At 45.0% G+C, this 25,855-nt stretch overlaps 5 protein-coding genes across 9 annotated transcripts in view; all 5 read left to right on the plus strand.

Annotated features, from left to right (window-relative positions):
• aco1 (aconitase 1, soluble) overlaps nt 1-3,964 on the plus strand; it is a 56,244-nt gene extending 52,280 nt beyond the window's left edge. For all 5 annotated transcript variants that reach the window (XM_052062387.1, XM_052062384.1, XM_052062385.1 and 2 more), the window contains 11 exons: nt 10-169; nt 244-379; nt 840-924; nt 1,127-1,283; nt 1,777-1,901; nt 1,976-2,080; nt 2,247-2,389; nt 2,483-2,630; nt 2,808-2,930; nt 3,013-3,198; nt 3,269-3,964. In XM_052062387.1, coding sequence (XP_051918347.1) covers nt 10-169; nt 244-379; nt 840-924; nt 1,127-1,283; nt 1,777-1,901; nt 1,976-2,080; nt 2,247-2,389; nt 2,483-2,630; nt 2,808-2,930; nt 3,013-3,198; nt 3,269-3,385 — 1,485 coding nt within the window. In that variant the 3' untranslated portion in view covers nt 3,386-3,964. The remainder of the gene's footprint in view (nt 1-9; nt 170-243; nt 380-839; nt 925-1,126; nt 1,284-1,776; nt 1,902-1,975; nt 2,081-2,246; nt 2,390-2,482; nt 2,631-2,807; nt 2,931-3,012; nt 3,199-3,268) is intronic.
• An 854-nt stretch (nt 3,965-4,818) lies between these two features.
• Nucleotides 4,819-9,077, plus strand: tmem185 (transmembrane protein 185). Its single transcript, XM_052062639.1, has 7 exons — nt 4,819-5,020; nt 5,466-5,642; nt 5,729-5,942; nt 7,104-7,187; nt 7,539-7,715; nt 7,798-7,921; nt 8,171-9,077. The coding sequence occupies exons 1-7, from the start codon at nt 4,983-4,985 to the stop codon at nt 8,419-8,421; spliced, it is 1,065 nt and encodes a 354-aa protein (XP_051918599.1). The 5' UTR covers nt 4,819-4,982; the 3' UTR covers nt 8,422-9,077.
• Nucleotides 9,078-9,854: 777 nt separating this feature from the next.
• On the plus strand, nt 9,855-13,217 carry LOC127599098 (ankyrin repeat domain-containing protein 46). Its single transcript, XM_052062786.1, has 4 exons — nt 9,855-9,977; nt 10,462-10,804; nt 12,515-12,673; nt 12,810-13,217. Exons 2-4 carry the CDS (start codon nt 10,494-10,496, stop codon nt 13,024-13,026), a joined length of 687 nt encoding a protein of 228 aa, XP_051918746.1. The 5' UTR covers nt 9,855-9,977; nt 10,462-10,493; the 3' UTR covers nt 13,027-13,217.
• Nucleotides 13,218-16,418: 3,201 nt separating this feature from the next.
• ponzr1 (plac8 onzin related protein 1) lies at nt 16,419-20,098 on the plus strand. The gene is made up of 3 exons (XM_052062898.1): nt 16,419-16,577; nt 16,946-17,091; nt 19,674-20,098. The coding sequence occupies exons 1-3, from the start codon at nt 16,442-16,444 to the stop codon at nt 19,809-19,811; spliced, it is 420 nt and encodes a 139-aa protein (XP_051918858.1). The 5' UTR covers nt 16,419-16,441; the 3' UTR covers nt 19,812-20,098.
• A 1,266-nt stretch (nt 20,099-21,364) lies between these two features.
• On the plus strand, nt 21,365-25,721 carry tada2b (transcriptional adaptor 2B). Its single transcript, XM_052062576.1, has 2 exons — nt 21,365-21,685; nt 22,880-25,721. The coding sequence occupies exons 1-2, from the start codon at nt 21,368-21,370 to the stop codon at nt 24,059-24,061; spliced, it is 1,500 nt and encodes a 499-aa protein (XP_051918536.1). The 5' UTR covers nt 21,365-21,367; the 3' UTR covers nt 24,062-25,721.
• Nucleotides 25,722-25,855: the final 134 nt, after the last annotated feature.

A 25,855-nucleotide genomic window follows, 5' to 3' on the forward strand; every position in this document is an offset into this window, starting at 1 on the left:
GAAATCCAGCAAGGTTTCAAAGGCTTTGCAGTGGCTCCGGATTCTCAGAGTGCGACGGTCCCCTTCCAGTTAGATGGAAAAGACTACACGCTAAGCCACGGCTCGGTCGTGATTGCAGCCATCACCAGCTGCACAAACACCAGCAACCCATCCGTCATGCTTGGAGCAGGTGGGTCATTTCATTTTCATTTGGGGATTTCCCTCATGTCTGGATTATTAAGTACCAGTAACCTTTCCTTCCAGGACTCCTCGCTAAAAAGGCAATCGAGAATGGGTTAAGTGTGAAGCCTTACATCAAGACCAGCCTTTCACCCGGCAGTGGAGTGGTGACCTATTACCTGAAGGAGAGTGGTGTTATGGACTATCTCTTTCAGTTAGGGTAAGCTGCTAAATATTCATACACGCAAAGGTGCTCAAGATTGAATTTGGTTGGTGTGTTTATAATGAGTAGACCCATCAAAAAAGTTTAAATGCGATGCAACGATTTGATTAAAAACATTTAGCAAAAATGTGGGGCCCCAAGAAAGAGCCCTGGGGAATGCCTCCCCCTCCCCAATTCAGCCCCTTGGAGACAGTTTCGCTTACTCACGTCAAATCGGCAGGCAGGCCTGTCATGCGTAAATGCACAAAAATGTCTCCTCAAACATCGTCTGAAAAGAGATGTGAAGTCCGCCATTTTGTTTCAAAGCAAACACTTTGGGCTCATTTTTGCCATCCAAGGTGTTCTTCAAAAATCATCCCACATGTTTTGTCCAATGACTACTGAATGCTCTAGGCCTAATAATAAAAAGGTCGCTATGTATGACTGACTCTTGTCTTTTTATTTATTTTTTTTAAAGCTTTGAGGTTGTCGGCTATGGTTGCATGACGTGTATAGGCAACAGTGGACCCCTACCAGAGCCTGTGGTGGAGGCCATCACCCAGGTATGATGACTGAACCCCAACTCAGAAAGGCTCTTATAAATAAAATGTATTATTATTATATTATTATTGCGGGCATTTGTTCCAAACCCCACCTGCATGCGATAGACAAGTAGATTGTTTTTTTTTGCTCAGCTACGTTGTCAGCAGCAGCAGCATCGAGTACATTAATGCGTGTGTGTGGTTGGTTGGTTTCGTTTTTCAGGGCGATTTGGTCGCTGCAGGTGTCCTGTCAGGAAACCGAAACTTTGAAGGTCGCGTTCACCCCAATACCAGAGCCAACTACCTTGCCTCGCCGCCACTTGTCATTGCTTACGCCATAGCTGGGACTGTCAAGATTGACTTTGAGACAGAACCTATTGGTGAGTAAAGTGGGGAGTCGTGCCACATCATTTGGTTCAGTGGAAGATGATTGGATGGCTACGATTTTGTTCGTTATGTATTTCCTCTCAGCTTTTGTTTTTGAGCACGGATCAAATTCTGTGTTGTGCTGATGACAAGAATGATCACAAAAGAAAGCTATTGGAATGTTGCCAATCGACAGTGTCCTCAACATGACTTGAGGAAAAAAACATTTTCAATTGTGGCCACTATATGGACAAAATGTACATGTCACATGATTGTCGTTGATTTGTCCTTGACATTTAGCGCCACTTTTTAAGCCCACACTCATTCAGTGTCACAGATACGACAGTGTGGAATATGAAGCAACTCAAAGTGAGCAAAGATAACACCTGCGCCTGCCTTGTATATTTTTGTAGTGGTACTGTGCAACATTTAAAATGTGTGTGTCAAGTGTTTGGGAGGGGTACAATTATATATTTTTAAAATGGCATCGTTCGTCTGCTTTTGCAGGCATTAGTTCTGATGGTCGAGAGGTCTTCTTACGGGACATCTGGCCCACACGGGAGGAGATCCAGAGAGAGGAGAGAAAGTTTGTCATTCCGTCCATGTTCAGAGAAGTCTATGAGAAAATTGAGGTACGGCGCCATGTGGTATTGAAGGCGTTTTGTGAAAACAGACTTCTGAAGGATGATGTCGATTACGGTTGCAGAAAGTCAATGAACGCTGGAACTCTTTGGTGGCTCCGTCCGAGAAATTGTATCCCTGGGATGCCACGTCAACGTACATCAAGTCCCCGCCCTTCTTTGACGGTTTGGTAAATCACATTTTCTGGGGGGGGGATAATGTTCTTTTGACAGGCATGCATCAGAAATGTAATCAATTGCAATTTGCAAAGAAGAACTCAGGGCCAACGTGTTCATTCTCTGGTGATGTGAACATGCGTAGTTTTGAGGCTTGCTGATTTCTTGTCTTTTATTCAGACCATGCAGTTAAATCCTCCTCGGGTCATAGACGGCGCCTACGTGCTGCTCAACTTGGGTGACTCGGTCACTACAGACCACATTTCCCCAGCTGGGAACATCACCAGAAGCAGCCCCGCAGCCCGCTACCTCTCAAGCAGAGGGTGAGTGATCTTGAGGGAACGTTGTGTCTCCATGTCCCTTGAATACTTTCAGGTGCTACGAATTTTATTTTATTTTTCAATACGTGATGACAGTGTAACCCCACGTGACTTCAACTCTTACGGCTCCCGTCGAGGCAACGACGCGGTCATGGCCCGCGGTACGTTTGCCAACATCCGGCTGCTGAACAAATTCCTCAACAAGCAGGCACCCCAAACCATTTACCTGCCAACTGGGGAAGTGGTAAGGAAGCATGCGAGTTTCCAGCTGTCAATCCAAACACGCTGTGACACTCTTCATCTGTCCAAAATCCATCTGTTCGAGAATGAGCTGAACGCAAACTGATTGCAATTTGACATCATAATTCCCTGGAGTTGGGTTCTACAGAATTAAGTAGTTTCCCCGTCCTGTTGTGTCGAGATGGACGTTTTTGATGCTGCGGAGAAATACGGCCAGTCGGGAGTCCCTCTATTGATTCTTGCCGGGAAAGAGTATGGCTCCGGCAGCTCGAGAGACTGGGCGGCGAAAGGTCCATTGTTACTGGTAAGACTGACCCATGACTCGTTCATGCTCCACACTTGTCCATCAAAGGCAGTGATTCCCAGCCACTGCGTTCTCGGTGAAGGGCATCAAAGCTGTTCTAGCCGAGAGCTACGAGCGGATCCATCGGAGCAATCTGGTGGGGATGGGAATAATCCCGCTGGAGTATTTACCGGGAGACAACGCTGAGAGCCTGGGCTTGACCGGAAGGGAGCGCTTCCACATTGACATCCCCGAGAACATCACCACGAGGATGATTGTTGCCGTGACGGTACGCTTGCGCTACCTCGTGAGAGATGCCTTTGAATATAGAATGCCGTATCCTCTCGTTCTCCCTACAGCTCGACACAGGAAAAACATTTAACGTACGGATGAGGTTCGACACAGACGTGGAACTGGCCTATTTTCACCACGGCGGCATCCTGAACTACATGATCCGCAAGGTGTCTGAGAATTAACGTCTGAGATCCAGGGTTATCCTAATGATTAGACCAGGGGTGTCCAAAGTGGGTCCTGCAGGCCCGGAGCTGGACATGCCTGGATTAGACCCTTAACGTAAAATTCAACAAACCATTCCTGTTTAAGTGAATCGTTTGTAGAATTGGCTGAACAACTGTTTCCTCCATTTATTTTGCCTTAATTTTTGTCATATGTACGTAATTACATATCTACATCCTGTATATTTTGCCATGCATGGGAGAATCGCGGAGTAACTCCTCAGATTATTTTGCAATATTTACCAACTGACAATATGAAAATACAGATGTGTGCAATAACTGATATCTCTTAGCTACGCAAGTCATATAAGTGTGTCATGGGGGATTCTGTTTTGGATTTGCATTAAATGGATACTTGTACATAACTTGTAAGACTTGACTCTCTGAGTACATATAAATACAGTTGAGTTGAGTTGAGACAGTTTGAACATGTACAATAAAAATACTTAATTACTTAACAGTGTGGGACGAATAAAGGATATCTTATCTTAAAATGTATTGAATCAAAAACATTTAAAATAAACCTTTATTAAAGCTGAAGTGCAGTCTTTTTTAATTTGGGAGTCTCAATAGCAATGTAGGGGTGTTTGTAAATTTATTTTACAAAAATCTGTTGAATGAACTTTTTAAAATATTTAAATGATGCCATTTCAATTATTCATTCATTCATTCATCTTCCGAGCCGCTTGATCCTCACTAGGGTCGCGGGGGGTGCTGGAGCCTATCCCAGCTGTCTCCGGGCAGTAGGCGGGGGACACCCTGAATCGGTTGCCAACCAATCGCAGGGCACACAGAGACGAACAACCATCCACGCTCACACTCACACCTAGGGACAATTCAGAGTGTTCAATCAGCCTGCCATGCATATTTTTGGAATGTGGGAGGAAACCGGAGTACCCGGAGAAATCCCACGCAGGCCCGGGGAGAACATGCAAACTCCACACAGGGAGGCCGGAGCTGGAATCGAACCCGGTACCTCTGCACTGTGAAGCCGACGTGCTAACCACTGGACTACCGGGCCGCCGCCATTTCAATTAGATTTTTTTAAAGTAGGTCACTTGGATGACAAGCTAGTTTTGAAGGGTGTAAATAATGAATTGACTATTTTTTTCTTACTTACAGTTGGGAGCTGGGAGCATCAGAAAAAATGTTATGTTTGTAAAAAAATAAAAATGCAGGTTTAATCGGCTTTTGCTCCTGCATGTGCCATTTCACACCACTGAGTGTGTGGCTGTTGATTTTTATCCCGTTTGTTATGTGGAATATATTACTGTATGGTGACTGCAGAAATGTCCTACTAATATTTTGTGGTAGTGCCGATATTTTGTTTATGTTTATTATTTTCATGAATTTAGTTTTTAAGTTTCCGTCTTTTGCGTCTCGTGATCGGAAGTTCCCGCCCGTCACGATTGACGTCATTTCCGATGGAGGGTTTCGGGCCAAAACAAAAACACAAGCTAGCGAGCGAGGAATGTGTTTGAATGTCCAAAAGTAGAAGAAATATCAAACAAAACGAAACCATGAAATAAACAGCGATCCCGACATTTCCTTCTGCGCCATGAATTTACGGGGACTCTTTCAGGATTTTAATCCCAGGTAATGGACGACCGCGAAGTTTGGCTCACCGAATAGCGTTAGCTGGACGTCATAACGTCAGTATGTTGAGAATTGAACACATTACTTCGTCCGAACTTGTTTGGTTATAAATCAAGATTAGGAAAGTGAGAAAAACTGCTTAGAGCTGACATTTACTTGTAGACTTTAAATGACATGAACAGCATTCCACGCTGGACTGCATTTAATTCTCGTGCAATGGAACCTATTAATGTGCTGTTCTTCGGAAGTAACGAAGATTTCCTAATTCTCTTGCCTACTTAACAGCTTCATTCATCATTATATTTATTGTATTCATTTCTTCATATAAGTGATGGTCCTACCACGAGGCAACATAGTCCGTTGTGAAATAGTCGGTTCAACTCAAGTTCTGATCTCGTTTCCTGGCAATTTGTCGCGATCCATATGCGTCCCTTCTCCCCTGCAGCAAGTTCCTGATCTACCTGTGCCTACTGCTGTTCTCCGTGTTGCTGTCATTGCGGCTTGATGGGGTCATCCACTGGAGCTACTGGGCAGTGTTTGCACCAATATGGCTGTGGAAGTTGCTGGTCATCATCGGAGCGTCAGTGGGCACTGGAGTGTGGGCACACAATCCTCAGTACAGGTATACTCGTCTTTGGGCATCTCTGCATACCCGTGCGTCATATGGGTCAAAAATGGTATTGAGATTCTTTTCCCTCTCACTACCAGGGCTGAAGGCGAAACGTGCGTGGAGTTCAAGGCCATGCTGATCGCCGTGGGGCTTCACGTCCTCTTGCTCATGTTCGAGGTGTTGGTGTGCGACCGTGTGGCCAGGGGGAGCGGCAACTACTTCTGGCTGCTCGTCTTCATGCCGCTCTTCTTCGTGTCGCCGGTCTCCGTGGCGGCGTGCGTCTGGGGCTTCAGACACGACCGCTCCCTGGAGGTAAGACGCGTTTTCTCAAGCGCCAGCCCACCTGCCGACATGTTGAATCGTCTTGCAGGGTAAAAGCCAAAACCATTTTTCTGCTTGGCTCTCGACTTTTTGCACTGCTCCTCCTGCGCTCACCCCACTCTTTCCGTGCTAGCCACTTAGTCCTTGTGCTGTCTTTGTCTAACTTTTTTCCTAGCCTCCTACGGTATTTTTCATCCGAAGAACTAACCATGAAATTAGTTGCCTGGTCTCTCGATGTAATCGACAAAATTTTTTCGACGAAAAGAGCGAGCAGTGAGGAGCCTGCTTGCCCTCTGGGGACACTTGCTGCCGGATACGCCCTGGATCCATGGAGAAAGTGGAAACCGGTGTCCGTGGAGGATGTGGAAGACATCTACATTATTTTATATTGTTACAATCTACATTATTTATATGTATTTTTATGGTTTTCGAGCGACTCCGCACGATCGACAAAACCATGGAGAAGTTGGAATCCGCCCTGTTGAAAGAATTTGGGGATCCGACTGATCGGTGCCAGTGATGAGATACTGACCAAGGACTCAAGGCTGTCTGGAATTGTTGGCGGCCGTCCCTCCAAAACTAACAACGCTATCTGGCCTTTCCCCTGGATGGAAGTACGCATGGAGTCTAGCCCCCCCCCCCCCCCCCCCCTTCTCGGCCATGGACTGATAAGCCGGGACTGTCTTCATGATGAGCAGACCTCGACGAAGCAGCTATGACCTGTACACGCGTACACATACACAACTTGACAACCACACGCACATACACATCCTCACCGTCTTCATCGCTCCGATTCTTTTTTCCCCCCCGTGACGTGGTTCGATATGCGGAGCGCAACGGTGACCGTGCAGCTGGTCATTTCGGCCACGTCGCGGTTACCCTCCCCACCCCCATTCCCATTCATCCTCCCTCCTTATTACATGTTATGTCTTGTGACTTGTTGTAACTGTCATATGCTTATTTATGTGCTAGGGTCTTTTTTTATCCTGGACTTAAATTATACTCGGAAGAGGATAGTTCGAGCGTGGGTTTTTTTTTCCTCTCCCTACCCAGCGTTTTCCTTTCTGAATTCTGATTGTAATTTGCCCATTGCGGGACAAATAAAGGATATCTTAATCTTAAAAAATTAACAACACGCTTTCTCTTCCTCAGCTGGAGGTGTTCTGTTCGGTGAATATTCTCCAGTTCATCTTCATCGCTCTGAGGCTGGACAGGATCATCAACTGGCCTTGGCTGGTGAGAGACCCTCACATTCATTTTTAATTTTAATGGGACAGCAATGTGGTTAAAATTAAACATTTTATTTTAATGCCAAACAAGTATTCCTGTATGTATCATAAAAAGACGAAAATTGGGCATTTTGAAAAAGTTTATTGTCCCCCGGTTTTGCATTTCCTTAGTTAAAAGAAAAGTTCTCTCACTCTTGGCCACCGGGGGCAGTACACTGACACTCTGCTGTTAGTTCGCGCTTTTGACTCAAACTCGGGAACCAGGGACTTGGACTTGCAACCAAAAGACTTGCACTTGACTCAGAATTGTGGATCAAAACGTGAGACTTGATTCGGACGTGTGCCCATCTTTGGTCAGGTGGTGTGCGTGCCACTGTGGATCCTCATGTCCTTCCTGTGCCTCGTCGTCCTTTACTACATCATCTGGTCGGTCCTTTTCCTCCGCTCCATCGACATCATCGCCGAGCAGCGGCGGACTCACATCACCATGGCGATCAGCTGGATGACCATCGTGGTTCCGCTGCTCACCTTCGAAGTGAGGACCCCATGACACTTCAACGGCTCGGGGCCGCACCGCTGACGTTTCTTGCGGCTTTTCCCCCCGCCCCCTCCCGCAGATCCTCCTGGTGCACAAGCTGGACGGCCACAACAGCCTGAGTTACGTATGCGTCTTCGTGCCGCTGTGGCTCTCGCTACTCACGCTCATGGTCACCACCTTCGGTCAGAAAGGCGGAAACCACTGTGAGTAAAAAGCAATGAAATTTTGGTGGGTTGCAGGATTGGAAAGAAAAAAAATGCACATCATCAATTTTAGCGATTACAGCAAGCGTCAGAGGTGCAACACTGAATCGATTCATTGACAAGCTGATCCATTATCAAATATATCAACAACTACTTTTAACACTGGTCAATACATTTTTGCGCTGATTCCCATCAGGATTTCATAATAATTTATTAATTTCAATCATTTCAACCGCGATTTCCTTCCAGGGTGGTTTGGCATCCGCAAGGACTTCTGCCACTTTCTGCTGGAGCTCCTCCCCTTCCTGCGAGAGTACGGCAACGTCTCCTACGACCTCCAACGCAGCGACGACCCCGAGGCCGCCGAGGACCCGCCCGTCCCTGAGCCACCACCCAAGATCGCCCCCATGTTCCACAAAAAAACCGGCGTCGTCATCACGCAGAGTCCCGGCAAATATTTTGTCCCGCCATCCAAACTCTGCATCGACATGCCCGACTAGGCGGGCTACGGACTCTGCGAGGAGAGCCGCCGCTCACTTGAACTGAGCGGAATCCTGCGACGTCTTTTTCACCGCAAGAGAGGTGATTATTCGGGACTACAAAATGGACGCCGCCTCGCCTCTGTCATGGGACCAGCGGAGAAACGCTAGCTTTAAAAGTTGGCGCCTCGTTCCCCTGACTCGCGCTTTGGAGTCAACCCTCGCGTTACGTTGACGAGTCGCCGAATAATTCATTTTACATCCACCACTTGCAAAAAGTGGTGTATGTAAAATGTCAATTTTGGACTTTTTGGGAGCATTATTACTTTTCCTGACAAAGTAATGCAACAAGAGGGTTAATTGCGCGCTGACCTCAATCAAAGATGGGCACTTAATGTTTCAGAGAGGTTCCGTTGTTTTGTTTTGTTTTTCCATTCTCACTGTTCATTGTAAATAAATGAATCTTTCTCATTAGGGACCAGAGTTAACTGATCCACTTGGATCAGTAGAATCAAGCTGCCCTGTTGTGTTGGACACGTTCCCCATCGTTCTTGACTGTTAGAGACTGTCACCTTCGAATGGTTTGGATGCAAATGTACATACGTGGTCATGTGATCTGTTTGGCTACTTCCCGTATTAGCCGATCATCACAAAGCAGAATAAAATGACAAAATGTGTTTTCAGCCATGTCTATTATTTGTCAGTTAGTCTTCAGAGGGGTTACGCAGCATTCGGTTTGGGAGACTAAATTGTCTTTCGGTGGGAATGTGAGTGTGAATTGTCTGTATGTGTGCCTTCTGCTTTAGTTTAGATAACTTTGGTTTTAAAAGGGCGCCACACTGTCAACTGGTTGACACTTCCGCTTCACGGTGAGCAGGTCTTGGGATGGAATCTGGCCATCCTACGTGGAGTTTGAATGTTCTCCCCTTGTGTGGGTTTTCTTTGGGTACTCCAGTTTCCTCCCATTTTCCAAAAATGCGCATGGTAGCTTCATTCATCACCTAAACTGTGCTTAGGTTGTTTGCTTGCAAACTAGTTCAGTGCTAACTGCGCCTACTCCCCAAAGTCAGTTGGGATAGGCTCCAGCATACCCGCGGCATGTGAGGATAAGTGGCTCGGATAATGGATGGATGACAAAAGATGCAACAGAGTCCGAGACATATTTCAAAATGTGATGGGGGGGGGGGGGGGGGGGAAGAGCATGAGAACGAGATTTGAGCTCTTCCGTGGTGAAATGCACAGTAAAAGAAGCCGAATTTAAAAGCTCTCGAAACCAGCTAGCAGATGTTAATTTAAAATATGGCAAAAATAGTACCATGCTGGAATAAAAATAGTTTATAGCCTGACATAAATCGAACTTTGAATTCTTCGACTATTTATTTTGTAAAATATATGGCTGACCCCAATTAAAGTTAATAATGGGTATTGTGGAAAAACTCGAACGCTTTTCTAGATGCACGCTTGACCGCTAGATGTCAGGAAAACGCAAAAACGTAAGAAGACATCAACAACACAGCACGTAGCGGTAGCTGCTAGTTGGCTAATATTTTCACAGCTGTTTTGGGACATTTTAACAGGTACGCCACACAATCGCCAGCTAACATGTTATCCTCTCCCCGTCACTTGCTCATGTATTTGATTCCATTCTCGTCGTGTCGCATATAAGTTCATTTTGATCCGACTCGGCTGTTTAGCTCGCAGGCTAACATTAGCTCATTGGCTCTAAACGTTCTTCTTTCAATGTCAGGGTGCCTGGGTGGGAGCTGTGACAGCTCCTGAAGGAATGTGCATTCTGTTCCCGCTTGTGGGAATAAAATATATATATTTCCCCCACATTAACCTGCAGCACCTTCCACAGGCTAACGGAATTTTTTTCCTCCTCCATACAGATCATGTGAAAACGGGGTTCCTCTTGAAAATGTCCCCTTTCTCAAAACTCGTATATAATAATTACGAAGTCAAATGTTATGTTCCACTCCATGTCTCATGCACTTGAACATTTTTTTTCCTGGTGCGCGCGCGTTTGCGGATTGGCAACTGATATTGTCCCTCCCCATGCAGGTACGCTGGAACTTTCTGACACCCACTCGGACATGTCCTATGTTTTCATCAACGATTCGTCGCAGACTAACGTCCCTCTGCTGCAGTCCTGCATCGATGGAGACCTGCCCTTCGCTAAGAGGCTCCTGGAGACCGGATGTGACCCCAACATCCGCGACAACCGCGGACGCACCGGCCTGCATTTAGCCGCGGCGCGGGGCAACGTTGACATCTGTCGCCTGCTGCACAAGTTCGGCGCCGATTTGCTGGCGACGGACTACCAGGGGAACACAGCGCTGCACCTGTGCGGCCATGTGGATACTATCCAGTTCTTGGTGTCCAATGGGCTGAAGATTGATATTTGGTAAGTAATGCCATGTCCTTTTACGAATCACATTTATGCAACTCTACCTTGACTTGTGAGTCCCCCAACAATACACGGCCGGTATTGCCCTTTTCAAAGGAATCATAACCGGCTGGCTTTTGCCGAATAAATACCGACATATCGTTACTTTCTGAACAAGCAGTAAATGCTGTTCAATGTTTGAGTCACTGGAAATGACTTTCTTGTGCCAGTAGATGGCGCCCGTACTGCACAAACTGTTTATCCTCTCAATCCACATCAAATTTTATCAGTTCAAAAATACTTTTTTAGCATGTTTTTGTATTTGAAAATTCATCTCAATTGTAAAGTTAAACAAATACTAAGGTTCCAAGTTTTGTAAAAAAAAACGGTAAAATTTCTGCTTGTAAATATTTTTGTTGTTGCTTTATTTTTTTAGATCAGTTGTTCTCTAACCAAGTATCACCCAAAAAAGAAAATAAACATCGTCACGTAGCACCATAATGACCAACATTATCATGCAGTAGCCATGTGCAAGTAGGCTTAAGTGCAAAAATGGGACGTTTTTTTTTCTTTAATTTTCTAAAAAGTGTATAGTTCTTATATCATTCATTCATTCATTCATTCATTCATTCATTCATTCATTCATCTTCCGAACCGCTTGATCCTCACTAGGGTCGCGGGGGGTGCTGGAGCCTATCCCAGCTGTCTCCGGGCAGTAGGCGGGGGGGACACCCTGAACCGGTTGCCAGCCAATCGCAGGGCACACAGAAACAAACGACCATTCGCACTCACACTCACACCTAGGGACAACTTAGAGTGTTCAATCAGCCTGCCACGCATGTTTTTGGAACGTGGGAGGAAACCGGAGCACCCGGAGAAAACCCACGCAGGCCCGGGGAGAACATGCAAACTCCACACAGGGAGGCCGGAGCTGGAATCGAACCCGGTACCTCTGCACTGTGAAGCCGACGTGCTAACCACTGGACTACCGGGCCGCCTAGTTCTTATATCATTATGCATAATTCGAACATGAATACTGTACTGCATTTACTTTTAGAAAAAAATCTCCAAAAACGGTACAATTGTTCCTAAATAAAAGTTACACACATCTTCTGAAAATGAAAAGCAAATGCATTGTACTAAAAAGTCAAATGCAACAGAACTTTCATTTTGACTTTTGATTTTGTAACTCACTTAGTTTTAATGAGTTTTCATTATTTATTTATGTTTTCATTTGCTTTGTTCGAGGTTTTTTTTTTAAAATTAGTTTTAGTTTTCTTGCTGTACGGACGTACAGCAAAACCTAAATAAATAAATGATTTGAAATGAACGCTGAAAGCTGATGCATGGTATTAGTTGGCAAAGACGAAGGTCAATTTCGCTGTAATTATAGTTTGTGTTCGTTAGTTTTATTAACGAAATATGTAGTTTGTCACTTTTTGATGTTTCTTAAAACACATTCATTTTTATTTTATCAATAAAAATATTTTTTAAATGTTATTTTTTTGTTGTTGGTTTTCGTTAACAATGATAACATTGGCCTGTGTGCCACTTATGGGACAAGTACTTGCTGGATCACTGTTTGAAATTAATCTGCTGATTAATCGGTGATTAATTAAAGGCATTTGATTTAATTTCAATGGGCAAAGTTACACAAAGGTACCACCGTTTACAGCACGGCTCATTCGCTGGAGCGTGACGGCGCCCGTTTGCGTTGGTTTGTCGTAGTAATCACAACGGCTCCACGCCGCTGGTGCTGGCCAAGAGGCGCGGCGTCAACAAGGATGCCATCCGGCTGCTGGAGGGGCTGGAGGAGCAGGAGGTGAAAGGCTTCAACCGAGGAGCCCACTCCAAGCTGGAGACCATGCAGATGGCCGACAGCGAGAGGTTAGGTGGCACCCAAATGGTCTGCCAACCATTTTGTTTTTTATAGGTGTTGAGTGTTTTCCGTTTCCTTTCGCAAATGGTTTAACCCAAGTGGGCTGCCCCGCCCCAAAATAACCCCCCTCGCGTGTGCCTCCAGCGCCATGGAGAGCCACTCGCTGCTCAACCCCAACCTGCAAAGCAGCGAGGGTGTGCTGTCCAGCTTCCGCACCACCTGGCAGGAATTTGTGGAGGACCTTGGCTTCTGGAGAGTCCTGCTGCTGCTGGTGGTCATCGCCCTGCTCTCCCTCGGCATCGCCTACTACGTCAGCGGCGTGCTGCCCTTCTCTAGCAGCCAGCTGGAGCTTGTGCACTGAATGAATGATGGAGGGGCGGGCGGGGGGATTGACCTGGGGATTGATTTCCGGGAGGGGGGCTCTGTTGTGTACATTTGTATGCGAGTACTGTATTGGACGTCCACTCCCGCCCTAAAGAACGCAACATTTTCTGGCAGTTAGATAGAATACACCTTTTGTCAAATGAATAAACTTGCGTAGAAGCCCGTTGATTTGACCTCTCGTGGTTACGAAAAGTTCCCCAACAAATGCGAACAGGTGATTTTTTTTTTTTGTAAAGCGAACCACCGGTTCGGTTAGCATGACTGACCTCCATGCTTTTTTTGTAACTCCCAAAAAATGTCTTTCACTTCATCTAATTTCACGAAATGTAGCCGCGACTCCTTTGAAGAAATGATGTGCTTGTTTCAAGCTGTACATTGCTTGTGTTAGGTCCCCTTTTGCTTGAACTCTCACCTCTGTATAAATTCCTGAGAGTGTCAAGTTTGTTTTTTTTGTGTGTGTGTCACTGCGGATTTGCTTGTACTTTGTATTTTTATTTTGTAATTCTCTCAGCTCTGTATTCATTCCTAAGAGTATCATTCAAGCCAGCTAAATTTCCTTGAGGGTATCCATTTTGTTTGTTTGTTTGTTCATTGAACATAAAACATATACAGTAATAATTTGACAGAAAATAAGCTAGATAAAAAAGTAAAAAGAAAGAAATCAGTCTTCATTCAACACAGTTATTATGTTCAAGTCCCTCTCCCCATTCCCCCGCCAGCATGCAACTTGATCTTCTGTCTCACATCCTATTTAGGCGCAGTGAACTTCCCACGTTTGGCAAGTATGAATAAAAAAATGTATGATTCCAATCAATATGAGTAACGGTGGTGTTCTATTTGGAGATATTTGGACAACCTTTGAGTGATTCTGAGCAAGCGGAAGTAAAACGTCTATTTGTCTGAAACTGTTTAGGTCATACGTAAGTATATACAGTAGGTAATAGAAGTTCACCTGCCATTGGCTGGTAACTGGTTCAGAATGTCCCTCGTCTACTGCCCAAAGATAGATGAGACAGGCTCTAGCATACAACCCCCCCCCGCCCCCCACCAGCGACCCTTGTGAGGATAAAGCCGATCAGAAAATGAATGGATGTATGAATAGAAGTTCACACTCCTAAAGTTCAAATTCAATTTTATTGTGGGAGGGAATATGACACAAATATGAGAGTCAATAGTCCACCATTATAATCTGCGTAACTACTTTGAATTTTTATGTCCAAAACTGGCATTTGAATTGGAGGACGTCAGACTTCTTCCATCCACTTTATATGGATCCGTTGGTTATTTTTTTTTTTTGAGAGAGACTTTATTTGTCAAAGCAAGAAAGAGGCAAAAACATGAGTTCATACGAATATGGAAACTAGCAAAGCAAAAACCAGTCCGGGTGCAGAAGCGGAAATGAAAGAAATTGAATCTCATCAAAGTCATATTTGCGTGAAAGAAATCCGATAATGATACAATGATTTATGAAATCAGATAACATCCTGAAAACTTCTGTAATTTTGTTGTGAAATTGTGTATACATTAAGATCTGTAAATATGGGTCATATAGACCTCCCTGCATCGTGTGTTCATGGATAATGATACGATCTTGCATAATATCACGTGTGTAGCGAATGATTTAAAAATATATATACTGGGTCTGCCGAATGAAACTGCTTTTTTTCTTTTTGTGTGTTCACTTTCGATTCCTCTTTTTTCGAGGTGATTTGGTTTTACAGTATACAGTATCCAAGGTGGAGTGCAGAGGAAGTTGGTTGGCCGATAGGGTTTCAGTCGAAATCGAAAGTTTTCCCACAAAGAGACTTGACTTGCACCTGAATGCGTTGGTCCTCTTTATCAAGTTCCTCAACACACGGAGAGAGAGAGAGAAAAAAGAGGTAAATATTAATTATATTACATTATTATTAACTGATTTGAACTGTCGGTCCGATTTAGGGTTATTGTTAAACTTTGGGAGGAGACTTGATTTGAGTGCAAGGTCGATTTTACCTGACTTGAACTTCAAAGGCTCTGTCATAAAATTCTTATCCCATTTATATTTATATTTATGAATGATTATGTGAGGTCATCACTTAATAAACGCAATATATCACTCCGTTACAATTACGTGGCCACCAAATGAATGAAATGGCTCTGCGAAAGGTAGTTTGTATTACGTTAACTTTGAATTGTTATTCTACGTTTATAGCACCCCAAGACCACCTTTTTAGGCGTATGAATATAATAATAGCTGTTTAGCTCATTTTTTTTTCTACGAATAAACATTCCATTTGAAAAAACGTCCTCGTTGACTGTGGGCGTGATGAGGGGCCCCATTTTAGTACCCCGAAGCTAAAATGGGAATAACGTAGAATGTAGAATGTTGTACGTGGTACAAATTGACTCACAGACCACCAGTGGACTCTGTTGCCGTCTCCTGCAGCTTCTTGTTCCTTGTGCGGACATTTCCTTGTAGACTCCTCGTGCTTCTCCCTGAGTGATTTTGTGAAGACTCTTAAATAAACTACGCCAAGTGTTGGCTTCCACGATACCTGCCTGTTGTCGTGCTATTGGGGTCACATCCAAACCCTAACAGTACGAACTATAATTATTCGTATTCATTTTTATTATTAGTGTATCATTCAGTGTGTGTGACCAAATGTGGGTAAATTTGGTGTAAAAAGAAAAAAAAAGTGTGTTTCGAGTATATTTGCATTTCAAAATGGTTGCCCCGGTCAAGCGAGCTAGCTTAGGACCAACTACAATTTGTATTAGAAACATTATTTGCACTGTATTATTATAATGGTGTATAGTACGTTCAGGGGATGAGATATAGTAATATTATATATACTCTATGTACACATTATTATATTATATTATCTATTTATATTCTTGTTGACTTTGAAACTTGGCTTGTAGCCGACGTGTGCAGATTTTGACGTCTCCGATCCACTGGTTAAAGGACACTTTGATTCTCTCTTTCATCTCAAACTGCTTCAAACAACAAAGCGTGTGACGGAAAAGTGGTTAGGACTGCACGACTGGCCGTGTTTTATGTTATGTGTTGTGTTTATTATTTTATTTTGTTAAGCGCTTTGTTACAGCTGCGGCTGTTGTGAAAGCGCTATATAAATCAGCATGTATTGTATTGTACTCTGTTTATTTTGTGTAACACCCCAAAGCTGCCACAAGATGGTGCCAATGGACCAATTGGTGTCAAGGAAGTACTGTATGCCGACGTGACGTGTCTCAATTGTTTCAGGACAGGTCCTTGTATTGCCGGTGATTCAATACAAACGATTTGAACTTAAAAATGAACTACAACTGAACTGTATGCAGTGATTCTTAAACGTACCGCCGCAGTGAGATGACTGCTTATTGGATTGACACATTTTCTGGCCCCTCCAGACATGGCCTACTACCAGCCCCCCTCCCAGGCCATCTATCAGCAGCCCACCCGGGTGGTGACCCAAGTGGTGACCAATTCTTTCCGTCACTCCACCTGGAGCACTGGGATCTGTGATTGCTGCAGCGACATGGGCACTTGTAAGTCACTTGTGGCTTCATTTCGCCACTCGGGGTCATCGTAAAACTTCCCGAGTACTGTTTTTACTACTTCCATAATAGATAAGATAAGAAAATTTTTATTTGTCTCACAATGGAACAATTCACAGATGTGTCTTGAATAGATTCAACTTAGTAGAAATTGTAAGTACATTTTTAGTTGCATGTAACTTGAGCAATAAATTGCATTTTTAGGGGGTGGAACACTGATGCTATTTGCTTGTAACTTTTGTGTGCAAAACATTTGAATTCAATCCTTTTTTTTTTCCCCAAGTACAGCTCGTTTTCTTGTACACATGCGCCATGTTTACATGATGACGCCATCGGGTTGAATGTCGTCTCTTTGTCAGGTTGCTGCGGCCTGTGCTGCTTCCCTTGCATGCAGTGCCAGACGGCCAGCGAGCACGGCTGGTGCTGCGCCATGCCGTTGCTTGACTTCTGCTGCATCGTGTCATGCATGCTCCGCTCGTCCATCAGGGAGCGCCACGGGATCCCGGTAAAAAGCTGTCCGTTGCCCGATTTATTTCTTGATATGATGCTTAAAATGTGGTCCACGGGTTCCCCTCCAGTGGTACAGGAAAGAATCGGTGCTCAAGTACAGTTCAGTTGTGTTTTGACTTTTATAGAGGCCATTTTGTGCTCTTTGAAGCTCCCCACAGTTAACTGTCGGCATATATATGATCATATATTACCTTTGAAACCACGGTGAGTTATTTTCGCGGCTATTTCACAATCCCCAAAGTTCACTGAACCCCCCCCCCCCCCCGTCCCCGTGTTTTCAAGACGTTGTCCTTAACTCGGTTCCTGCGCGCACCGCCGCTTTTCCATTCGTCCCAAACTGCCCCCCCTACGGCGGCCCAGCACCACAGCGCATTGCCCCTGTTGCTTTTAACAACAGGCGCGGCCGGACTAAACGCGCCTGATTGATGACGAGTCGCGGCTGCTAAAATCGGAATTGTCTCTGCACAATGTGGCCACGTTTCTAAGTACAGCCCATCAAATGGAACAGAAGGAGAAGCTTTCACATGCAGACAAAAACTCCTTTTTTGTTGAGGGGGGGGGGGGAGTCAAAATCTGATTTATTGACCCAAGTTTGTAAAAAGCCAACTAAGGCATTGGCGTGTCAGGGATGCGGTTGTATAGTGTCAAATTACTTAAGCGTAAAATTAGTGTCAATGTCCCTGCCAGCACCCCAAAACAGATCCTCTTTGTTAATTGAGATACAAAGAGCATACGTATGTCATGATTCGGTTTGTGACCAACAGGTGGCACTGTAGGGCTCCCTCTGCAGCTGCACACCTGTTGGTCATTATGTAATTAGTGCTTTAAAAGGACTCCCAGCCCGACCACTCATTGTCGTGTCATTGTTGCTGTACGCTAATGTCATGTTTGTTTGTTTGCGCTTCCTTTACTGCTGTCACGATTGTTTCGGTCACGGTTCTGTTTTAGCTTCACTTATTATTTTTGTTTGCTACTTTGTTTTTGGATTTAGTTTTCTCTGTGTTTTAGCAATACACACCCTGATCCTCCCTCCTGCCTGCTTTTTGGGGTCCACCACCACCACGCAAAGTGAGGGGGAGGGAGGGGGGGAAGATAACCGTCCGGCAGCAACGGCAGGAGAAAGTCCATGTGGCGGTTGTTTTGGAAACGGGCCGACAATTTCATCAGTCGACCTTGAGTCTTGCCGGTGCCTCTTGAAGGGCTTTAATTAGTTTTCCAAGACGACACCAATGTCTCCCCATTGTTTACGGTTGGCGCAGTGTCTCAAGTTCACTCGTCGCCCATTTGGGCGTGGCCCCGGGCCACATAATTCTGTTTTACATCGACATTGAATCCGGGTGACCGTATTTACAATTTCGTACGTCCCATGGATGAAGTCGTGCGGCAAGTGATTTCGCGAGCGGCGCGCAAAGTTCGCTGCCGGCACTCGATTCGTTCGGCCGCCCCCCTCTGAGTCAACGGCTCGGTCGTCTTCACTCTGTGGCACCCATGGCGGGGTCGTGTGGTCGCTCTCGTGGGAGAGTCACTGCCGAAGTACAGTTCGGTTGTGTCACGTTTCGTTTCATTACGTTTCTGGCCAGCAGGTGGCATGAGCGGACTTTTTAGCACACCTGCTGCCAATCTGTAATCAATAGAAGCACGATTTAAGGACTCCGCCGTCTTCGGACACCGGAGTATTGTCTATGGCATTGCTGTCTTTGCTGTTCTTTGACTTATTGGCTTTTGACCTCGTCGTGATTTCGCGTTGTAGTTCTCGGTACCCATTTTGATGATCTGGCTTTTTGTACGTGTACAGGTGTTACATTGTTTTTCATTGGTATTTTGCGGTCTTTATTTTTCCTTGCTCTTTTGTGCAAGCACTTTTTGTTACTCATTTGGATCCTTATTGTGGACCAGCGCTTTATGTTCTCGCCTTATTTCGGTGCATTTGAGATATTAAATTGTCTTTTTTTTTTTTCCTACGGAGACCTTGTTTTTGTCTACGCTTTTTGGATCCCACCAAACTCGGTTTATCCGAGACGTAACAAGTTGCATGTCTTTTTTTAAATCTTTGACTGCCGTTGATGACAATTGCTGTCAATAGGTTTCCTAACAGGGTGCGCCGTCAACAGCAATTGCCATCAACTGTTTTTTTTTTAAACGGAAAAAAACACTCACACACATGTATGCACGGCACAATGCTTGCACACACACAAACACACAGACACACACACATGCACGCGCACACTACTAGATACTACTACTATTAATAGTGTGCAAATACTTTGTAACATTTATCGCATGCAAAATTGTTATGCTGGTGAATATTTGTAAACGCATTCTTTGGCTATGGAAAGCACATTTTCATTGTTGGTGGATTTTATGGTAGAAAAGGACCATTGGAGATTTTTGCAACCAAAAATGATTGCCATAAAAGTCACTGTTGGCAGGCACTGGAGATTTCTCTTCTTTTTCTTTTTTTTTTAAATGGCTGGGACTGAAAGAGTTAGGAAATATTTGTTTTTGGGAGCAATTTCTGAAGTACAATCTTGATTCAGCGTTTATGCACTCGAGTTAAACCATTTTCGGTGCCCGCAGGGTTCTTGCTGCGACGACTGCTGCAAGCTGATGTGGTGTTTCCCGTGCACGTGGTGCCAGATGAACCGCGAGGTGAAGATCAGGGCCAGAGAGGGCACCACGTCCACTGTCAACACGCAGATCATCAGGACCGTGTAGAGCCTCCCAGCGCCCGGCCACACAGCACGACAATCCCCGTCGTAATGTTGTGCGCACGACGAGTTCCCACGACAGTTTTCGGTTCAACCAACATTCTGTTGGGAGTGTTGACATTTCTATCCTTTTGTATAACACGTTGGCGTCATGTGATGGTGCCAAAAGTCCGCTATATTCACGTTTTTCACTTAGCAGAGCTTTCAGTGTGACATTGATCACGATTATGTTCATGTTTGGTTACGTTTAAAGCGCATTAAAAAAAAGGATTTTCCAAAGTGCGTGTACAGTGACACTTCCGGGATTATTTTCACTGTTCATTGCAATGCTCTCGGATGTTCGGCAAGCAAAGCCGCAGTTCCCGAAGCTCGTTAAGCACACAAAAGAAGGAAGAACGTGCTTTATTTTGTTTGGGAACTGGTTTCAAATTTACGCACCAAATCTGCATGCTTTTGATTCCTTTTTTTTTTTTTAATTTAACAGAATAGTCTGAGTGGAGGACCTTGAACTCGCCCAGCTGCCAAGTCGTTGATAACAGGAAGCGAGTGGGAGAAAGCCCACCATGTGAGTGAGGCAATACCTCCCCCAATACAAATAAGCGATTCATTTATACTTCCCACAGTTCAAATACATGCATTTTGCATTCAAAGGGATACTAAACTTATTTAGCCATTTTCAGCAACAAAAAGGCAATGTTTTGTCGCGAATTAATTTGTTCACTTCATTATTTTTCATGTTAAATTAACACCTTTAAAAAAAGGCATCCTGGGGCAGGGTAGAGCGTTGCTGACAGTTAAGCACTTCTGTCTCACAATGCGGAGGTGCAAGTTTCGATTCTGGCTCTGGCCTTCCTTTGTAGAGTTTGCATGTTCTCCCCATACCTGCATGGGTTTTCTCAGGCATGGCACGCTGATTGAACACTCAAAATTGTCCCTGAGTGTGAGTGTGAGTGCGAATGGTTGTTCGTTTCTGTGTGCCCTGCGATTGGCTGGCAACCGATTCAGGGTGTCCCCCGCTTACTGCCCGAAGACAGCTGGGATAGGCTCCAGCACCCCCCGCGATCCTAGTGAGGATCAAGCGGCTCGGAAGATGAATGAATGAATGGTAACATCTGTATTGCGCAAACTTTTATCGGTTAAACGTAAAAACAAAAATACCTCAAAAAGTCAATGTGCGAAAAAGTAAAGACATTTTTTAAATTATAATCAAAAATAATTTCAGGACATATCCAGCCATCTCGGATTAAACATTTCATTGACCAGTATTGTGTTGCTAAGGAAAAGTGAAAAAAAACCACAATTTGTTTGCACCAGATGCATAACTATAAGCAGCCATTCACTATCTTTGTACTTTTCCTGCTTTTTAATGACATAAACGGATGTTATTTTGGTATTTTCCCGTACTAACCGGAATGTTGAAAAAGGAAATATGTTGATGTTTCGTTGCCTCTTCGTGCAGAGGTATATTGCGCATGCGCATTTGGCGCAATTTCTGCAGGTCTCGTCCTGTAGAGGGTGCTGTTGGCATTTCAAAGCGGCGCTCGCGTCCGCCCTTCAGTACGCATGCGCGTGGGTTCTGCCTCCAACAACAAGGAGCGAGAGCCAGCCAACATGGCCGACCTAGGGAAGAAGTACTGCGTGAACTGCCTGGCAGACGTGACCAATCTCCGGCTTCGCTGCACCGACTGTCCCGATATCGAGCTGTGTCCCGAGTGCTTCTCGGCGGGCGCAGAAATCGGCAACCACCGGAGATGGCACGGCTACCAGCAGGTCGACGGCGGTCGCTTCTCCCTCTGGGGTCCCGAAGCGGAGGGAGGATGGACGAGCAGGGAAGAGCAGTCGCTCCTAGATGCCATCGAGCAGTACGGCTTCGGAAACTGGGTACGAAGTTTTTGCACTTCACAGACGTTTTGTAGCATGCCTGCCGAGGGAGCAAACGTACTCGATACTCTGTATTTACGTCGAAGTACATGTAGTACCTGTGTAAAATAGAAGTACTGACTCAACGCTCAAGTGGAAGTAAAAACGCACAGATGCTAAAGTGTCGTCAAGTGCGAAGGTCATTCTATGCTTTTAATGAAACTTGCTGTACTCGTCGATAGTGATGGCAGACCACAAAATCGCAAATATTTGGTCAATCGGAGACAGGAGTTTGGGAGCTATGGCCCACCTAATTTTAATTAGTCCAGCAAAAAAATGGGCATCGGGAACTACTGCGTAAAACAGCTATTGTTGCAAAGGGAATTCAACAAATCTGCAATCACACAAAATTGGTGCATATTTTAGTACCTTGTCTTTTTGACCAATAATTTCACCTTGAAATTGTGGATCATTTGACCTGAATGTTCTTTTTCATAAAATGTCATCACTCACTTCTTCTCCAAAACATATCAAATGTGTTTAGCAGCAATGAGGAGTCAAAGTATACCGTCCATAAATATTAATTGAATATCCATTGCAATCTGAAGGCATGGATACTGTGATTCCTTATTCCTTATATAATTACATCGCTTAAACTTGTATAGAGAACATGTGAGAGATTACATTTCCTGGAAAAAAATGTGAAGGTCCTGATTTGTACCCTATCAATATTTTGTGACTTTTAGCTAGCTGGCTTTTTCCTCTAAGGTGAGGGTTGAAATGGTACAGTAAATTCCATTGGAGGTGAAGCTGGGTAATCTTGGAAAGATATCACATTCAAGCAAAAATGTTTTTTTTTTCAAAGTATAACTTTATCAATTATTATTGAACAATTATTTCATTAAGAACTTTGATGCTCCCGGATAAAGTTGACTGTAAAACTGACTCATAAAGCAAAAGAGAATGAAATATTGTACATGTAAACACCAAAAATGTTTCACCAATCAATAATGTACGTCCATAAACAAAACACTAACATAAGCTAATGGACGTTAGCATATATGTTTGAATTATAAAGCTCCAAACAACTACTTGACCTCAAGTCAAGAGAAGCTGAATCAATATTTTGACTTTTGCAAGAGTCTTAAGTATCCCTCCTTCCAGAACGCACTGGGAATATTTTTTTGCCACCTGTGTTTTTTAAAAATTGTTTAGGAGGACATGGCCGCTCACGTCGGAGCCGGCCGCACACCCCAGGAAGTCATGGACCACTACGTGACCATGTACATCCACGGCAACCTGGGAAAGGCCTGCATCCCAGACAACATTCCCAACCGGGTGACGGACCACACGTGCCCCGGCGGAGGGGCGCTGTCGCCCAGCCTCACCGTCCCGCTCCCGCCTCTGGACGTCAGCCTGGCCGAGCAGCAGCAGCTGGGCTACATGCCGCTACGCGACGACTACGAGATCGAATACGACCAGGATGCCGAGAAGCTCATCAGCGGCCTCTCGGTGAACTACGACGACGAGGACGTGGAGATCGAGATGAAGCGCGCCCACGTGGACATGTACGTGCGCAAACTGCGCGAGCGACAGCGGCGGAAGAACATCGCTCGAGATTACAGCCTGGTGCCCGTTTTCCTGGGCCGGGACAAGAAAGAGATGCGGGACAGGGATAAGTCGCCGGGAGTCGCGAGCGGCGCAGTTGGACCGGGAGTCGGCGCGATGACGCCGGGTTCGGCGACGGCAGCGGGAACGTGCCCGCCGGTTCCCACCACGCCGAAAAGGAAGATCAACAAGGAGGAGAAGGAGCAACGGGTGCGCCTGCGGGGGCTCTGCCAATTTATGGCCCACCGAGAAGTCGAGGAGCTCTTTGAGAATATGCACAAGGAGCGCGTACTCAGGAACAAAGTGAGGGAACTGCAGCGCTGCCGCCGCAGCGGCATCGCTCGCCTGGATGAGGCGGCCGAATACGAGGCGGCCCGCCACAAACGGGAGAAACGCAAAGAGAACAAGAGCGTGGTCGTCTCCAAACGCGGCGGCGGAGGGCTCGGCACCGGGACGGCGCCGGGCGGAGGTGCGGGTGGAGGCGTGCTCGGCGGGCTCGGGGCGGGCTGCGCCGTCAAGGAGGAAGCCAAAGAGGGCGAGTTCGCATCCATCGAGAACCTGACCGGCTTTGAGCTGCTGTCGGACCGCGAGAAGGTGCTGTGTAACTCCCTCAACCTGAGCCCGGCGCGCTACCTGACGGTCAAAACCATCATCATCAAGGACCACCTGCAGAAGAGACAGGGCGTCCCCTCCAAGAGCCGGCTACCCAGCTACCTGGACAAAGTCCTCAGGAAACGTATCGTCACCTTCCTCACCGAAAGCGGCTGGATATCCAGGGACGCCGTTTAGACCCGACACAGGGAAAGACCAAACTACTGACTCGTACCGTCATGGTGACATTGTGAATGTGTCCAGCGGCAGCCCTCGCTGGCCCAAGAAATACAGTGAACCGTCCCTCGTTGGTCACGAGGGTTGCGTTCCAGCCGCACTCACCAAAAATCGGGATACGTTCAATCAAGCTAAGAAACGGGAGAATCTCGTATAACCACTTGCAGTCAAAGGAAAAGATGAGCCCGTTGGCACTGTGATGTTAGTTTCATTTGCCAGTAGGTGGCAGTCCAGCACAAAATGGTCCCCGGTGATGAATAGAACAAGGATTTGTCTTATTTTATTTTTTTGCTGCTTTATTCATATTCCACAAACACAGTATTAATACAAATACCGTGTTTTGACGAGTGGGGGGCACATAGAACATAAGAACATTTGAGAGTACAGTGAAACAATGTGTTCTCCTCAGGTTGCTGGCCACCTCCACTAAAATCAGAACAGATCATTCAGTTGTTCCCCTGAAATGAAATTACTCGTAAGTATAATCAGAATTTGCTTCAATCTTTACTGTTTTCTGAAAAAAAAAAAAAGACCAAGGTCAGTATTTTAGGAGTTCAACCAAACCATAGACTGTAAGAAATAGTCCACTAGGCTAATGCTAATGTATAATGTGAAATCCCATAGGCAGGCTAATGAAATTAGCATGGATGGTTGCAGTCATTGTAAAGTTGTTAACTTCATGAGGGCCTGACCAATGAGAGTTAAGCTCAGTGTCGATTCCGATATTTGACACAACAGAATTCCATTAATGGATTATTATTGGCCGATTTAATTAAAAAAAATGAATATAATAATTTCCTGTTGGGTGCCATTAAGGCTTAACTATATGAATTGCAGGTAGAAAATGTCACTGCTTTACAATACTTTGGCCTTTAGTGTTTGATTAATTTTACAACAGAGAGAAACATCAGATTTTTTTTTCCTGGTTAGTGAATACTCGTCTTAGGTTGTCATGTGTTCATGTATGAGAAAGAAGAACTTGGCCTATTTTAATTCAGCTGATCAATTGCTCGGGCCCTAATTGGGACTCATGCACAGGGACGTCCTGTGCATCTTCTTATTACTCTTATGTTGCATTTCATCCAGTCAAGCTCAGTACTACCGCGTGGAATGTTGTGGTACTCCGCCGACAGCTCGCGATTCCAAATCAGGACTTGCAGGCGTTGTGCCAAAACGGAAAGCGACACAGTGTGGGTTTACTGTATTTGCATATCAGGACTAAGGACAAAAGAGCCATGTTTTGCTGTTTGCAAAGGGCAGGATGAATTGTCAGTATTTCGGGTCTGTTGATAGGGTTGGAAAATTCCCAGAATTTTTACCAGTCATGAGTAAATGAAAACAATTGAGGATTATGAAGTGAAACACTTCTCAGATGTTTTGCCTGACGGTATTTTCTTCCTGTCCTGCAAAAGTAGTCTGACCCTTTGTAAATGATGTATAAATGGAAAAAGGTGAAATACTGGTGACCTGTACAGTATTTTCCATCCTGGAATTATTTTTTGTAACAGCTTTTGTAAGTTAAAAAAAAAAATCAAGATTTTTGTATTGCACAGATGAAGCTGCGGGCTTTGCTCTCTTGGTATGTATGGACATGTATTAAACATGGAAACTTCAACATGAAGGACTGTTAAACTCATTTGATTGAATGGATGACTGGAAATGCCATCTGTCCCAGCCTCCCCACCAAAAAGTTTTTTTTTTTTAATAAGCAAACTAGCACTTTCTAATATTGTACTTCTTATAAAAATGGTAATG

This window comes from Hippocampus zosterae, chromosome 1 (assembly GCF_025434085.1).
Source record: "Hippocampus zosterae strain Florida chromosome 1, ASM2543408v3, whole genome shotgun sequence".
NCBI classification, from domain to species: domain Eukaryota; kingdom Metazoa; phylum Chordata; class Actinopteri; order Syngnathiformes; family Syngnathidae; genus Hippocampus; species Hippocampus zosterae.

What these genes read in the sequence shown, in the direction of transcription:
- ponzr1 (XM_052062898.1), top strand. Translation starts at nt 16,442, where the DNA reads ATGGCCTACTACCAGCCCCCCTCCCAGGCCATCTATCAGCAGCCCACC. An exon ending in CTGCAGCGACATGGGCACTT is followed by an intron (nt 16,578 to 16,945) that starts GTAAGTCACTTG and finishes TCTCTTTGTCAG; the next exon opens with GTTGCTGCGGCCTGTGCTGC. An exon ending in GGGAGCGCCACGGGATCCCG is followed by an intron (nt 17,092 to 19,673) that starts GTAAAAAGCTGT and finishes CGGTGCCCGCAG; the next exon opens with GGTTCTTGCTGCGACGACTG.
- tada2b (XM_052062576.1), top strand. Translation starts at nt 21,368, where the DNA reads ATGCGCGTGGGTTCTGCCTCCAACAACAAGGAGCGAGAGCCAGCCAAC. An exon ending in AGTACGGCTTCGGAAACTGG is followed by an intron (nt 21,686 to 22,879) that starts GTACGAAGTTTT and finishes AAAATTGTTTAG; the next exon opens with GAGGACATGGCCGCTCACGT.
- tmem185 (XM_052062639.1), top strand. Translation starts at nt 4,983, where the DNA reads ATGAATTTACGGGGACTCTTTCAGGATTTTAATCCCAG. An exon ending in GCACACAATCCTCAGTACAG is followed by an intron (nt 5,643 to 5,728) that starts GTATACTCGTCT and finishes TCTCACTACCAG; the next exon opens with GGCTGAAGGCGAAACGTGCG. An exon ending in TTCCGCTGCTCACCTTCGAA is followed by an intron (nt 7,716 to 7,797) that starts GTGAGGACCCCA and finishes CCCCTCCCGCAG; the next exon opens with ATCCTCCTGGTGCACAAGCT.
- LOC127599098 (XM_052062786.1), top strand. Translation starts at nt 10,494, where the DNA reads ATGTCCTATGTTTTCATCAACGATTCGTCGCAGACTAACGTCCCTCTG. An exon ending in GGGCTGAAGATTGATATTTG is followed by an intron (nt 10,805 to 12,514) that starts GTAAGTAATGCC and finishes GGTTTGTCGTAG; the next exon opens with TAATCACAACGGCTCCACGC. An exon ending in CAGATGGCCGACAGCGAGAG is followed by an intron (nt 12,674 to 12,809) that starts GTTAGGTGGCAC and finishes GTGTGCCTCCAG; the next exon opens with CGCCATGGAGAGCCACTCGC.